Source organism: Eulemur rufifrons, chromosome 17, assembly GCF_041146395.1.
Source record: "Eulemur rufifrons isolate Redbay chromosome 17, OSU_ERuf_1, whole genome shotgun sequence".
NCBI classification, from domain to species: Eukaryota; Metazoa; Chordata; class Mammalia; order Primates; family Lemuridae; genus Eulemur; species Eulemur rufifrons.
In genome coordinates, this window is record NC_090999.1 from 64,591,153 (window position 1) to 64,608,436 (window position 17,284).

Here is a 17,284-nt window from a genome sequence, read left to right on the forward strand (position 1 = left end):
TAATAAAATGACAATTGTGAAAGCTCAATGAAGGAAAAGCAAAAAATTGCTATTAGAAGTTATAGTAAAAAGAAGTGAACTAGTCTTTGGGGTTAATGAAAGGCTTCCCTGCAGAAGTCACATTTGAGCTGAGATATGAAGATTAGTTGGCATTACCTATATAAAGGAGGAAGATATTTCACAGAAAGGGAAAAGCATGTGCAAAGATCCTGTGGCAGAAAGGAGCATAGCATAGCAACGAAATGGCATAGCAAGAAGAGTTCATAGGGTAGTGGGTATGACAAGAGTTGCAGAAGTGGGTAGGAGCCATATCTATGTAGATCTTATAGGCTATGCTATTTTTTAATATATTTAAGGATAAAGGGGAATTCATGGAAGGTTTTTAAGCCATAAGTGTGACATGATAAAATCTGAGTTTTAAAAATAGGTTTGGGTTTGAGAAGACACTGGCTACAGTTTGGAGAATATGGGAAATAGAAATCAAAATATACATAAAAAGAATGCTAGGAGGCCATTGCAGTAGTTAGGATAGAGATGATGGTGTTTTGGACTAAGGTGAAAGTGGTACCATGAATAGTAGATATTAGAAGTTAAAATTAATGAGACTTAGTAATGGATTGGATATGTAGGAGAGAAAAAAGGGGGTGTTCAAGTTGCCTCCCAAGGCTCTGTCTTGCACAATTGGATGGATGTACCATTCGCTGAGATAGAAAAAAATAGAAGAGCATCAGTTTGGAGGGAATATCCTAAGTTCAGTTTTGGTCATGTTGAGTTTGGAGTGTCTTTGTGATCTCCAGGTATAAACCCCAAGAAGGTATTCATGTATAGTTGGCACCCACAAATACACAGGTTTGTAGTTTTAGGAGAGGTTGAAATTAGAGATAAGAATTTGGCAGGGGGAGGGGGTGGTGGTGGTGCACGTAGGGAGTACAGGAAGCCATGGAATGGTAACATCACCTGAAAAATGGTTATATGATAGAACACCAAAGATATTCAATATTTAATGGCCATGATGAAGTAGATGAACCTGCAGTGCAAACAGGGAAGACAGTGGGAAAGTGAGTGAGTATCTCAGGAGGAAATCAGGAGACTATCTCAAGATGGAGGAAGTGGTCAATGGTATTGTATGTTATTGTACACAAGCTTAGCTGTATTCCTCACCAACATGTAACAATAGGCGGAAAGGGACTTTGTCTCAAACTTCATTGCCTGCCTCTTCTCTTACCATTAGCACCTAGGACAATGCCTTACATGGAGAAAGTTTTATAAATGCATTTATTGAAGGAATGAATGAATACCTCTTGCTGAACTGAATAAAAGGAAAGACCCACGTAGCATATAATAGAACAAAGCCAAAGTAGCTCAATCTATTTAGTATAAATTCAAAACAGTATTGCATTGAATAAAAGCTTAGTCAAAACAAAAGCACAGTAGAATGAAATATCTACAGCTCAGGATGGACTGGCCACGAATCAAAACATCATGTTGTCATCATAAAAGAAAATGAGCAGTTAAAATGAATGGACTGTTTACTCACACTGATTATGCAGCTTGGATTCAGTGGACAGTTATGACCTATTTAGCTAAGGAAGATGTGAAAAATATTTAGAAATATTTTAAAAACCACGTTTGCTCATAAAGGGAAGAAAAAAACTTTTAAACCTCGTGAAGATAAAAGTTTAGAAAATTATAAAAAGTATTATAATGCAATGTACTATAATTGACCAAGATAACATTCTTTCTTAAAAATTTATATTAAAGCACAGTATGGTATCATAGTGTTAACCTTGAGATTGATATATTCTCTATGTGTCATAGTATTAACCTTGAGATTAATATATTTTCTAGGTGCCTTAGTTTAATCTGTTATGAAACTACCCTTTCTAAGTCAACTCACATTGTTAGCCTATACCACTGCTAGGGACAATGAATACAGTACGTTTTACTTACTGCTTTGAAAATACATTTATTTTCCCTAAAATAAACTCTTTTAAACTCTATTCCCAGGGTTCTAGGAGAAAGTGAAGAATTCATGGTTTATTTATTTATATATTTCATGGTTTTCTCTAGTAAGCTTATAGACAGATTTATAGTCCATACTGCTATTTATGCATTTTAACTCTTTTTTTTTTTTTTTTTTTTTTGAGAGAGGGTCTCCCTGTGTTGCTCAGGCTAGAGTACAATGGCATGATCATAGCTCACTGCAATTTCAAACTCCTGAGCTTAAGAGTTTCTCCCTCCTCAGTCTCCCAAGTAGCTAGGACTACAGATACATGCCACCATGCCTGTATAATTTTTTTTTGTAGAGGTAGGGTCTTGCTATGTTGCCCAGGCTGGTCTCAAACTTCTGGCCTCAAATTATCTCCCACCTCGGGCTCCCAAGTCACTGGCATTACAGCTATAAGCCACCGTGTCTGGCCTTAATTCTTATTTTAAGTCTTAATTTCATATCCTTCTCTTTGCTCTTTTTTCCCTTCTCATCTACTTTTAATTAATTATCTTTATTTAATATTGCTAAAAGCTGACAAATTGTTTTTGAAACAATGTATAGGTATAAATAAGTAAGCAAATAGATTAATAAACTACTAAGATCCTCTATAATTTTAACTATTTCAGTCACTTCTCCTCTCAGCCTTCCCCCTCTCTAATATATTTTTAGTTTGCCATCATCCAACCCCTGTATTTCCCTGAATAGTTCATTTTAGTTGCTAAGATGAAAAATCGAGTTTTGAAGGGTAACTTGGAGGTGAAAGACTCACAGAGACAGCTGATACGGGTAAGAGAAATGGAGGGAAAGACGACATTTTTAAGGTCATATGATGGTGGTCTAGGAATCCCCATTGTAATGTCTAACAAATGCAAATCAGTAACTCAAGTAATTTTGAAAGTACTTTTATTGCGGCCATGGGTTCCTCTGATTGTACCACTGCTCTGAGCACTTTGGATAATAAATCACATGGGTCGGATCTTTCTAAGCAGATTATACGGGCCTAGTAAAGAATAATTGTCAGAAAATATGACACTTAGTGGTGGTGGTGGGGGGGGGAGTGATCATACCATACCTTACCTGGAGAATTGAGAAAGGCACAGGAGAGAACCAAAGGTATTGTAAGAGAGAAAACTACATAAATAAAGGCCTGAAGCCAAGAATAAGCAACAAATTAAAAATTAAGAAGTATGAAATAACTGAGTCTTAAAGACACATGAGTGTCAGTATGAGCCTGATTTAACTGGAGCAGAAAAAACTGTTGGGTGCTCTAGGAAATAAGCCAAAAGTGACAGTGTGGGTGAAGCAGAAGCTACTATGGGTTTATGAGCCAGAGAGAAACATAATGAAAACAGTCTTTTAAACATGTTAAAAAGTAGTAAGATGGACTAAGGTTGTTATAATAGGGTGGAGAGAAGGGGTGGTCCTAAGAGAACTTTGGAGGAAGAATCAACTTAGTCTATGATAATAGACTAAGAATAGAGGAAGAAAAAGCTTAACATGGAAATCATGATCAAGATTCTATTCTGCAAGCATTTAAGAACAATGTCACTCCTAAAAGAAAAGGCTCCCTGTGTGGAGGATGAGGGAAGAGGAGAAGAAAAGATCAGTTGAGGACATCGTATTGGGTCTCCAGTAGTACAGTGAGTCTTTCAAAAAATATGAATGGCTGGACATATAATTTTGGGATACAGATAAGCACTCAGAGCTAGAGACACAGAGCTAGAAATCATCTTTACAGATTAAGCCATGAAAACAAAAAAGCAATCAAAGAAAATGGATTTTCTTTTTTAAAAGGTTTTTATTTTAAAGTTAAATTATAGAGAATTTGGAAAGTATAGACAACTATACAAATGAAAATTAAAATCACTTTGCAATTACTTGCAAACCACCCAGAGATAAAACTATAAACCATCCAGTACATATCCTTTCAATATTTGTTTTTCTAGACACACTTTTTTTATGCTCTCTGTATGGTGGTATAACATAGTTCAGCACCTCCAAATTACGTCCCACCTTCCTATAACTGTTCATTCCCTGGGAAACAAGAGTTCTCTTATCCAGCAAGTTTGGAGAATCTGCATACTAGATTCCTCCCTTGGAGACTGTCTTAGTCTATTTTGTGCTGCTATCATAAAATAACACAAACTGGGTAATTTATTAAGAACAAAAATTTATTTCTCACAGTTCTAGAAGCTGGAAGTCCAAAATTAAGGTGCCAGTATCTGGTGAGGGCCTTCTTGCTGCATCCTCACGTGGCAGAAGTTGGAAGGACAAGAGAAGGTGGACCTATTCCTCCAAGCCCTTTTTATAGCGACGTTAATCCATTCACAAGAGCAGAGCCCACGTGACACAGACCCATTAGACTTTACCTCGCAACACTGTTGCCTTGGGGATTAAGTTTCAAACACGGGCCGGGCGTGGTGGCTCACGCCTGTAATCCTAGCACTCTGGGAGGCTGAGGTGGGCGGATCGTTTGAGCTCAGGAGTTCGAGACCAGCCTGAGCAAGAGCGAGACCCCATCTCTACTAAAAATAGAAAGAAATTATATGGACAGCTAAAAATATATATAGAAAAAATTAGCCGGGCATGGTGGTGCATGCCTGTAGTCCCAGCTACTCGGGAGGCTGAGACAGGAGGATCCCTTGAGCTCAGGAGTTTGAGGTTGCTGTGAGCTAGGCTGACGCCACGGCACTCACTCTAGCCTGGGCAACAGAGTGAGACTCTGTCTCAAAAAAAAAAAAAAAAAAAAAAAAAAAGTTTCAAACACATGAACTTCGGGGGACACATTCAAACCATAGCAGAGATAAACATTATATATTAGCATATCAGAGGCCCTGGAAAGTTAAACCATAAAAAAGAAACTTTACATAATGAATAACGGACAATTTTATTTGTGCAGGGAATGATTTTTCATGCACACCTGTTAAAATCACCCTGAACTGCTTTCCCTTTGAAAGGTGGAGGTATAGTTGTCTAGAGCTTGAGCTTTAGAATGGAACAGGCCTGGGTTCAGAGCCTGGCTTTCCAGTTTTGGTCTCTCCAGAAAGTTGCTACCTACATAGCACTTTGCTTTCCATGAAAGAAGCACGTGAATACTTACCTCTGGAACTGGTGTGTGAGGTTGAAAAGAGATAGTTATGTAAAGCACTTGGCATTGTGTGTATGTACTAGTCTAAAAATTGGGCTGACTTTGATGATTTCACAATTACTAACCTGTATTTTCCCATTAACTATAAATTATAATTATTTCCCTATGTCATTAAATATTTTTCAAAATCCACCCTTTTAGTGACTCCACAGTAGTCTGTCATATGGCTATCCCATAACTGGTTTATCTAATACTCTACTATAGAAAGTTTATATCCATTTTTTTCTTTTAAATAATGCTTTGATGGATATCTTCACATATAAAACTTTGTCAGATTCTCTGATTAATTCCTTATAGTTGATCCCTAGAAATGAAATTCCTAGACAAAGGAGCAAAAATATTTTTAAGTTTTTGATACATATTATTATACTAAACTGCCCTCCAGAAAGCATGTATCAAATTGCATTTCCACTGTGGGCTAAATAGTCATCCCATGTTCTAATTTTTGTGTTAGGATAATAGTGGAGATTGGTTACTAAAAGAAGCAGAAAGAAAGAAATTTCTTTTGCATTTTCACTTGCTTTAGATATAGAAAGGAGAAAAAAAGCTAAATACAAGAATTAGCTATTTGAAAGACAAACTCATTTTCATGCTGACTTCCCATGCCCCTAGCTGAGTTAAACTGAGCAGGCCTGGAGGCAGAAGTCTTACACAGCTATGCCTAAAAGGGGGATAACTCCAAAGGTTCCAGATATAAGATAGGCAGGCAATAAAAATCAGTTAAAGCATCTGACAAAGGACTAATGTCCAAAATCTATAAAGAACTGAAACAAATCAGCAAGAAGAAAACAAATAACCCCACCAAAAATGGGCAAAAGACATGAACAGACTTTTTTCCAAAAGAAGATGTAAAAATGGTGAACAAACATATGAAAAAATGCTCAACATCACTAATCATCAGGGAAATATAAATTAAAACTACAGTGAGATACCTCCTCACCCATCAGAATGGCCATTATTAATAAGTCAAAAAAGAATAGATGTTAACGCAGATGTGGTGAAAAGGGAATGTTCATACACTGTTGGTGGGAATGTAAACTAGTACAACCTCTATGGAAAACAGTATGGAGATTCCTCAAAGAACTAAAAGTAGACCTACCATTTGATATAGCAATTCCACTACTGGATACCTACCCAAAGGAGAAGAAGTCATTATATCAAAAAGACACCTACACCCAAGTGTTTATCATAGCACAAGTCACAATTGCAAAGAAATGGAATCAGCCTAAGTGCCCATCAACTGATGAGTGGATAAAGAAAATGTGATGTGTGTGTGTGTGTGTGTGTGTATACACACATACATAAACACACCATGGAATACTAATCAGCCATAAAGAGGAATAAAATAATGTCTTTTGCAGCAACTTGGATGGAACTGGAGGCCATTATACTAAGTGAATGATACAGCTTGTTTGTTTAACTCATGTTGTAAGAGATCCAGCTGTTTAATTTGTTATTTTTGCAATAATGAACGTTAAAGAGTTGGCTATTTAATCCCTAATGATATAAGGGATTATATTATATTAATATAATTGTATTAATGATATAAGATACATTTATATGCAAGATGACAGAGTATTGAGTATTCCATTTCTAGGAATCAATCATAAGGAATTAATCAGAGATATTGACAAAGTTTTATATGCAAGTGAAGTAACAATATACTGAGGTCCTTGAAGGGGTCTCTGTCTTATTAATCTTGGATTCTTCATTACCCACATGGGGATAAGCACACAGTAGGCAAGCAGTATATGATTGTTGTGTCTGTAGAGAAATTTGTGTATGAGGTTTTCATACTCTCTATTTATGGGTGGCACTCTTGTTCCTCAACAGTGTGACATAGTCAACTTAGTTGGTGAAATAGCTGATAGTGTATTTCCATGATGAATCAAGAATGTATGGGGATTAACTATATCTCCTTTAGCTATACATGATATTTTTATTCTCAGATACCAACCAAGGAAAGGTATTTTCCAATGATATATTTAGCAAAGAATCAAACTGCCATTTCACATAATGCCACAAAATGTCATCAGATTACTCTGGAAGTACGTTTCCTACTTTAAATGATTTTTCTTCTTTTTAAACACTGCTAATTAAATAATATAAGTGAAAGATCCTATTCATAATTTTAAAAGTTATTTCTCTCTCAGCTTCTACCTAAGGCTCTGTTAGTTACATGAATTATCCAGTTTGGCTGTCTATGTTTGATAATTAGCCAAAGAATTGTCAAATCCCCACTCATGGATCAAGAATGTGTTTTAAAATAGAACCAAATTTTTAAAATTTATATCACTAAAGTTATAAGCCAGGAGAATGATTATGAGGACTGTGCCTTAAATTCTTGAGCTTAAAAAAGAGAAATATACTCTTTACTTATCTGCCTATTGTGAATAAGTTATAAGTTCTTTTTGTAAGATGCATTTACATTCACAGATAAAAGTTTCTATTAAACTTTAAAAGGAATCATAGAATTATAGATAGTATGGCATTTAGAGGCATTTACTCACCTGAGTAAAGTGGGGTAGAAATGTGATATGCAAGAAATCCAGTGTAATGGTTGCTTAAAACATGATTTTAAGGAATCTGAAGCAGACTCATGCATGCCATGCTGAAAAGTCCTAGGGAAACAAATAATTATACAAGACATAGTAACTACGAAGACCACTGAAATAACTTTTTATTTTTACTTAGTATTCAGTTAATGATTTTTTTTTTTTTTTTTTTTGAGACAGTCGCACTGTGTCACCCCTGGTAGAGTGCAGTGGCGTCGTCATAGCTCACTGCAACCTCAAATTCCTGGGCTCAAGCGATCTTCCTGTCTCAGCCTCCCGAGGAGCCGGGACTACAGGTGTATACCAAAACGCTCAGCTGATTTTTTTTTTATTTTTGGTAGAGATGGGGTCTTGCTCTTGATTACGGTGGCCTCAAATTCCTGGCCTCAAGCAATCCTCCCGCCTTGGCCTCCCAAAGTGCTAGGATTATAGACATGAGCCACTGTGCTCAGCCTCAGTTAATGATTTTTACACAAATGATATTGTGCTAGACAGGACATTGCACCCACTTCATCCACTTGAGATTTATATTAATAGGTGACTCAGGGGCCAGGTAGGCAAGTCAGTATAGCCATGAAAAACCATCAGCTAAGACTAAGGATCTTTAGGAGCCTCCATATAACAATCTTTACACTTTGGGAAAGTGTAACAATACCATTATCATTTATTTTTTTAAATCTCACATTATAAAATTCATCAGTGAAATGCATAAGGAATAGTACAATGAATACTACTAATACTTATAACCCCATAAGTAGTATTTAGATATCCCATTGTATACCCCTCAACTTGGATCCAATAAATGCCAATATTTTATCATATTTGCTTCATTAATACAAAAATGTTTGGCTGAAGGTACCTCTTTTTAATCTTTAAGGTGATTTATAAATACTAAACAAATGAAAAGTTAAAATTAATTTGGTATGCTCCTAAGGGTGTAGAGAGGACTTGGAAAGAAGAACTTAATTGTAAAATATATTATTATGATTTCAAAATTAGAATAATTTGGCTAGAATACCTGATCTACAACTGTCTTTGGGAAGTAACCATGATATTTTTCTAGGTTAGATCAAATTCAACTCTAAACCTTGACATTAAGAAGGATTTGTTACATAAAATCTTTAGCAGATAGTTTAGCTAATAAAAGTTTTATAGTAACAGGAGACTATATATGCCTACATAGAGTTAAAAGCGATGACTGGGAACATTTTAGAAATGCAATTGTTTGAAGTGGCACTATCTCTCTTTACATATAATACAGAGGAAATAGTGTCTTTTGATACTAAATGATACATAGAATTTGATTTTGAAAACCCACCCCTATCTTTTCACTCCACATCTTGCTTCTTGTATCCTCACACTTTCCAAATTTCACCCTTCTCTCCCCTGGTTGTCCTGCTGAGCAGATCATTGTCTAATTAAACATACTTGGAAATTTTTTAGACTTTTAATATATCATGTCTTCATTGAAAGCCATTTTTTTCTCACTAAATTCTAGATCAAAACAAAAAAAATTCCTTAAATAGGCTTCAAAGTCAGGCTGTGTTATTTCCACTCCTTGCATTCCACTGTGTGAGCTAGAGAGGTAGGCAGAAGCTAGGTCAGATATGGTTTTCTAAGGAGTCCAGACTTTGTAGCAGCCATAAGGAATCACTGAAGAGTTTACAGCATGTGAATAATACCGTAAGTTTTATATCTTATAGAGATCACCTCAGCAGTAGTGAGGAGAGCAGATTGGAGGAGATGAAGGCAGGAAGAAGGGAGATAATGAAAATGACATTGCAGTAGACCAGTCAGAAGAGGATATAATTAGACGACAAATATAAAAAAATGTTAAATTAACAGAACTAACAATATTCATCTTCTAATGACAGGGGCTTGGTGATGGCATGAAGGGGAAGATAGAAGCAGAAAGTTAAGGAAAAGGGAAAAATCCTAGGATGAATTGCAGGTATTTTACTTAGTTTTAAGTATGTTGAAGGGACTGCAGATATACGAAGTACATCCAAAGAGAGGCATACAATAGGCATTTAGATTTACTGATCTAGTACACACAAGTGATATCTGGTTTGAAGATATCAATGTCAAAGTCATCAGCATAATGGTGAAGCCATAGGAATGAATGACTTCACTCAGACAAAGTATAAGATGAAAAAAATGGTCAAGGACAAAACTCTGGAACACACCAACATTTAGAGGAAGGGTGAGAAAAAGAAACACTCAAATGAAACCAACAAGGGATAACCAAAGTAGGCAAAGAGACAGGAGAAGGTGATATGAGGGAAGCCAAGAGAAGAGAAAATGGCCAATCATGTTAAAAGCTGCAAAGAAGATAAGAGAAAAAGAATCCGTTCAGGGTTGTGGAACCTACAGCCTCAAGGCCACATGTGGCCCTCCAGATACCTAAGTGCAGCTCCTCGTCTGAATCCAAAATTTTAATTCAGTCAAAAGCCTGCACTCAAGGAGCCAGAAGGCCACATGTGGCCCCAAGGTTCCCCACCCCTGCATGAGAGTAGAAGTCCAATTGCAGTGCATTGAGTGAATGGTAGGCATAAAAGTGGAAACAATGAGTGCAAACTGTTTTAGGAAGGAAACACAATAGTAAAGGAGGAATAATTTTTAATACATATGCTTGGAGGAAGAAGCCAGGAGATAGAAAAGGCCATGGAGTAGGAGGTAAATGTGATCAAGAGGTCAGGTGAAAATACTTGCTTTAGTTGGTAAAAGACACACATTGATCAGAGACCAATCAAAGGATGTGGAGGTGAGTAAGGACCAAAGACCTATTAAGGATGGAGATAATAAGGTAAAGTGCATCCATGATGGTCTGGACTTTCGCAGAGAAGTAGAGGCTCAAGGCCATCTGCTATCAATGTGATGGGGCAAGGTCAGGGGTTGACCAAAGTGAAGAAGGATGGAAGAAGAAGCTGCCCAGATTGGACAAATAGTGAGATTTCCAAAAGGTACAAAAGGAGAGCCGAGTGATGTTCTCCAGCAACGTACCAGAGTCTGGATAGAGAGGTCAAGAAAGGGAGGTTATGGGGCAGGGATACGCATCAGCAAGGGAGCCAGGAAGGGGAAGGTGCTGGTGTAATGTGATGAGGGGATGCAGCAAGGGGTTTGGAGAGAAAGGCAGTCTCAAAAAAGAGACAGCCTGGGGAAGAGGATGGGACAGACAAGGAGGGCTTGATGGGCAAGTAGGGGAGATTGGAGGATGTGGACAAAGAGATGTAGTGTCAGAGCCTATGCCTACTTTTCCACCTACTTCTTTGAGTATAAATCCCCATTTGTCCACTTATCTGGGGGCTACCTCAGTTCTCCAAGAATGAATACCTTACCTGGAATGACCTCTACCCCAGAACCTTCTCCACAATGTCTTCTCTGACTACTCGTCTGAAATACATCCCTTTCACCACCCTCTCCCCTCTCTATGTCCTTATTTTCCTTCGTTTCTTCACAGGACTTAACTCTACCTCCAATCTTTTTACATTTATTTATTTTTTTTTTATTTGCTCCATACCCCAAAGGTAAGGTCACTGATGGTTATTTAGAGGCAGTGTATGGCTGCATGCAGGAGCACCAGAGCCAGACAGCCTGGGTTTGTATCTGGGATGTGCTGTTATTAGATAGGTAATGCTGTTTGGCAATTTATTTAGCCTCAGTTTTCTCATTTGTAAAATGTGGATTAAAATAATCCCTTCACAAGGTCAGCGTGAAGATTCAGTGAAATAATTATATAAAAAACTTAGCAAAGCACCTCACGGACAATAAGAGCTCAACATACATATGATGTCAATATGATGACAACAGCTGCAAATAGTTCTTAAGAAGGTCTACGCTTATTTCAAAACTGACATGAAATTCTAATAGTCTAAATGGTTTCCTAGCTACAGTTTGATCCTCAAGACTAGAAAAAATAATGGAGGATCTAATAATAATGGAATGGCTATTTGGTGCCAAAATTTCTTAGACTACAAGCCACTGGCAATACAGTATTTACCAGAACATTTCTGCCGGTACCTAAACTCTTTTATTCCACTGACAGTTTCTCAGTCATACTGGTTATAGTGAGGTTATTTGACTACAAGAGCTATTATGGCAGATGTTTATGGTCTCAAAGGGAGTGGGATCTGTGCGAGCATTTAATTCCACAGCAAGATCCCAAATTAGTTTCATTATTCTGGAGAGTATAACAGGGTGAAAATTGGCCCACAAGCCTCAATGGGAGAATGAAATGATGAGCTAGCTATTAGATAACCTCTAATGATGTTTTGGTATACAGTTAAAAGGGAGGATGCTCTAAATAATTCATAGTGGAGAGTAAAAGATAATCGTATAAGCCATAGAATAATATTTTCCACAAGACATAAAAGAATTTACTACACCAAGCGAATTTAAATACTCCTTTGAAAATAAATAATTGTCTATAGGTTGAAGCAGAATGCATTTCTTCACATTCCCAAGTTAACAGAGTGTAAAGATGGCTTTGCTTAAGGGGAAAAAAGTAAATTGGGGAAAAACATGAATTTGGGAAAATTCCTTGCCTTTGCCCTTCCATCAACCAGCCCATGCCCCTTCCCTTTCTTTAGCATCACACTGCCACTGGGCTGACCATGCCAGCACTCTGTCCTAAATTTATTTTCTCCTGGTTTTCTGATCTACATTTATGCTGCCTCTTTCCTTTTTCTTTAACAAAACTCGTTGGCTCCTTGGGCTTCTGTAGCCAGCTGCTGGAATGAGATAGACCCAATGCACATCAAAAGTGAGAACAATTGATAAGCTAAAAAGAATTAGTGGGTTTGATGCTTCTCTTGTGACACCCAGGAGAACTAGGTCTCATAATAAGACACTAATGGGCTAAGCCTCCATGGCGGAATTAAAGTATCCCAAGGATGTAAGCTTTATGGGGGTGAAGCAGTCAGGTCAGACTTCTTGCATCATCTATGCCTACCATGGTGCCTGGGCCATGAGAAGTACTCAATAAACAAAAATACCAAAAGAAGACCACAATCTTAGGAAAAGCAGAATTAGTGTGAAACTCAACTCTTGAGACAGCACTGGAAACCTTAGGATAACGGAGGACATGTTTAGCCTTTCTAAAATTATAGACAACTAACTATGAATATGTAGAAATAACAAAATTCAAGATTTTAAACAGATTTTATAAGTCACTGCTTTGCTTTCAAAAACAAGCATTATCCCTGAGGCTGTAAGAAGTTGCCTAAATGTCACTGAGAGCGATCAAGGTAAGACATTCGGAGTAAAATATGGCTCCCCACATTTTTCCTGCCCCCTGGCTTGAATTTCTCATGATGCAAATAACTCTTTGAGGTTAGAAAATGACTGGCACAATGCTTGGCCCATAGTAGGTACATAGTTTACAAAAGAAAAAAGAATGAATGAATGGAAGATATTGTCAGAAGTTGCTTAGTTGAAAGGACCATGTGTGAAGAGCAATCGTGGGTGGTGCACAGCCAAAGGGCAGGCTGAGAACAGGGCATATGGTGGAGAGAGAACAAGACTGGACCCTGGGGTACAGCAGCAGCCAGACAGTGAGAGTCAGGGCACAGGCTTCTCCAAAGTTAATGACTGGCTCTTTTGCAGTGTTTTACCTTACTAGGACCACACATAATGCTGCTTAATTTTGCATTTTTTTAAAAAGAGATTTCCCCTTAAAAATAGAGGAAGGTGGACAAAGGGAATCATTGAATATAAACAAAATGGCTGAGACAAGACACTTCACTTTCTAGATCATTTTGCATTCTGCCAGACACTTTTTTTTTTTACATTTTAAATATTTTAAGTTATTTCCATTCAGTCTCTATTCATTTTTAATGTTTTATAAAACTCATATACCACAAAATTTACCCATTTAAAGCATACAAGTAAGTGGTTTCTACTATATTCACAGAGTTGTGTAACCTTTGTCACTAGCTAATTTTAGAACATTTTATCCTCCAATGAAACCTTGTACCCATTAGCAGTCTCTCCTCATTCCTCCCTCCCCTCAGCCCTGGCAACCACTGATCTACTTTCTGTCTCTATGGATTTGCCTATTCTGGACATTTCTAATAAATAAATTATTACATGGTCCCTTGTGTATAGCTTTTTTCACTTAGCATAATGTTTTTGAGGGTTCATCCCTGTTGTAGCACATGGCAGGACTTGCTGCAACTGCTAAATAATATTCCACTGTATGGATATGACACATTTTCTTTATCCATTCCCCAGTTGATGGACATTGGGTTGCTTCTACTATGTGTTATTATGAAAAATGCTGCCATGAACATTGCTATACCAATATTTGTGTGGACATATGTTTTCATGCTGGGTCATATGACCATACGCTCAACATTTTACATAAGCATATTCTGTGCTTAACATTTTGAGGAACTGCCTAACTGTTTTCCAAAGTGTGCCAGCCACTCTGGAGGTATCAATGTTTTAGTTCAACATATTCTGTTTTGTGAGGGACAGTGAAATAGTTTAAAAACCAACCAAACAAACAAAGAACAGGTAAGACCATAACCTCAAAAGACCTAACAGTTTGAAATAGAACTACAGACACAACACTGGAATACCTTGGAATTTTGTGATTCAAAAGCCTCATGCGTGACACCAAGTGTACCCCAAGATAAATCTGCTATTCCTTGGCTTAGTAACCAACATTCTGGCTTTTTTCTGATGACCCCCCACCTTTGCTTGCTATGTTGGCACTTGTACTGAAATCCCATTCTTTCATCTTATTAAATGTTGGGAACAGTCAACCTTAAAAAAGTTTCTATTTTTAGTTTTGATATAACGTATCAAAACATCTGGCTATATATAAATTTATTATTTAATTTTAACATTAAAAATTTTATCAGACTTTCTTAAATTGCTTGTGGGTAGATATTAGGTTATATCCCTAGTGTTTTATGATAGGGGTTAGGGAGGCAACCACATTTGTTGAATTGAAACTAAATTGCTTTTATCCAAGATTCCAGCACATAATTTTTAACTTGCTATACACAAACAAAAACTAATAGTCTAGGCACACAAAATGCAACATATGAAATTTTTGTGTGGATATATGTATGAACATGCATGTGAATATGTTTCTGAATGTACAGTTTAACTGCCTTTACAAAAGGACTACAAGTGATAAGCATTTTGGAAAATACATGATGAATATTTTATGTTTCAGCAGCTTTTTTTCCCTGGAGAACAAACCTAAAGTACTCCTTTTACAACATTTCTAACAGAAATCTACAAAGGCAAGTTAAAAAAGAACACACATTTTTGCAAACAGGTTTCATTCTTCCTGAAAAGACTTTAAAATCATATACGCCTGCCCTGGGATTTGGTGGTCCTACGCTAAGCTTAGAAAGAAAAATACATTCAGTTTAACTGTCAGAACTACTTGAAATAAAGGCAGTCACCTTTTAAAAGGGCATATCACACAGAGTGACAAATGTCAGGTACGATTTATAAAAATTCAATAGTATAAATATCTGATTGCTACTTTTCACCAATTCCTCAAACTCTATGGTTTAATATTTTAATGTGAGATAGAGAAACAAGTTTTTCTAAAATACTAATACTATGACAACTTCATATCCTGGCTGTAAAAAGAAGCTCAGTAAGTCAATAATAACATTCTTGCAACACATATATTTCTCCCTAGTTGGTGAAAAACATGCTGCCCTGTAGATTTCCTTTGTCAATAGGAAAAAAATGTATTTCAAAGATTAGATTTACAGTCTAGGAAAAAAATCATAAAATTTAAATCAACATGAATTGATAAAATTTGTGAAATTTTTTTGAACTGAGAAATGTTAAGAAAGAATTAAAGTGTGCCTAGACTTTTGTTCATGTTTCAAATCAATATAGCTATCTATGTTTTATATTAAGAAAAACCAGAGGCAGTGCTTGGTGTAAAATGTTCTGTAATCCTGGTTAAAATTAGCAATTTAAATTTGCTGAATGAGGTTACAGTGCAATATCTAATGCACAAATCATAGAGATTTGAGTACTTGCATAGTTGTTAAAAAATGTATCAAAAGGTCATAGGTTAACAATAATGAATGTATGCTATATTATTATTATTAAAATATGCAATCTTTGATAATAATTTATTTGTTTTACAAATGCATTGGGGGGTTAAAATTTTTCAATTCATCTGTGACAAAGCATGAAATTCAATATTGCTCACCATGACCAATCCATGAAATTTGTCAACTTTGTTCCTGATTTTCACAGGGCCTTCCTCTTAGATGAAATGACCCATTGAACTGAGAGCATAGCAATTTTTTCATCTATGGTAAATCAGTTTAGTTTCCTAGGATTTATTACAGGCTTTAGACTTGAGCTTTTTATGATTATGAACCACTATGTATATGATCTCAACCGTATGGTGATTTATCTCACTGTTTTTTCCCCTTTATGAAAGCAGTTTTCTAAAAGTAGTTTTTAACTTGGGTTGCTAAAAAGAACAATCTGTAAACAATGGGTTTATTGAAAGTCAGAGTAGGTGAAAATTATAGGAAAATTGAAATCAAGGCTGTTAATTATTCTCAGAATATCTAACACAAAAGTCTCAAATTCATTGAAAATCAAGATTTATATATCCTCTTACTAGAATGTTATAAAAAGGAACACTTTACCTATTTATCCTAAGAAATAGAAATATTATGTGAATTTTTTACTATCCAAGAAATGAAAAACATACAATTATTTAGTCTTTTAAGATAAAAGTGACAATTTTAGAGGAGGATTTAAACAAAATGGTATTAATGTTTTATCATAAGATTTATTTCAAGGCCGGGTATAGTGGCTCACACATGTAAACCCAGCACTCTGGGTGGCTAAAGTGGGAGGATTGCTTGAGCTCAGGAGTTCCAGACCAGCCTGAGCAAGAGTGAGACCCGTATCTACTAAAAATAGAAAAATTAGCCAGGGATGGTGGTGTACACCTGTAGTCCCAGCTACTCGGGAGGCTGAGGCAAGAGGATCACTTGAGCCTGGAAGTTTGAGGTTGCAGTGAGCTATGATGATGCCACTGCACTCTAGCCCAAGTGACAGAGTGACAGTCTATCTCAAAAAAAAAAAAAAAAGAAAAAAAAATCTATTTCAACTTCTTCTATATCATTACAAATTTGAATCAAATTAACCAGAAATCAAAAGTAGGTCAAAATTTTTATATTTCTCTAATTTTTTTTGTTGAGCTAAATAAAATATTTCAACTTTTTTTCAATGTAATTAATTATTTCTATTTCAATTTGCCATTACTAGGTAAGACATTAAAGCCTAATATCAAAAATGCAAATCTATGGCACATTAACTGAAAGTGTGGAGCCATTAGATCTCTTTAAGATTTGGGCATATTTTAGAACCATCTTAAAAAATTTATTTTTATTAAAGTATAAATCACTTTATATAAAATTAGAAACTAAAGTATATTTTTAAAAGCGCAAAAACCAACCAGATATGATTTTCTTTTTCATAGAGTATCAAAAAATGACTGAAATAATCAACCCATTAATATAATTTGATCATTTAAACAACTCAAATAGTGAAGCTCAAAATGTCCCTGATTGTATTGGAACTTAA

The 17,284-nt window shown here is 36.1% G+C and overlaps 1 protein-coding gene across 3 annotated transcripts in view; it reads right to left on the reverse strand.

Moving 5' to 3' along the window:
* Nucleotides 1-17,284, reverse strand: part of KIAA0825 (KIAA0825 ortholog) — a 368,374-nt gene that overhangs the window by 232,154 nt on the left and 118,936 nt on the right. For all 3 annotated transcript variants that reach the window (XM_069492483.1, XM_069492481.1, XM_069492482.1), the window contains one exon: nucleotides 7,649-7,759. In XM_069492483.1, coding sequence (XP_069348584.1) covers nucleotides 7,649-7,759 — 111 coding nt within the window. The remainder of the gene's footprint in view (nucleotides 1-7,648; nucleotides 7,760-17,284) is intronic.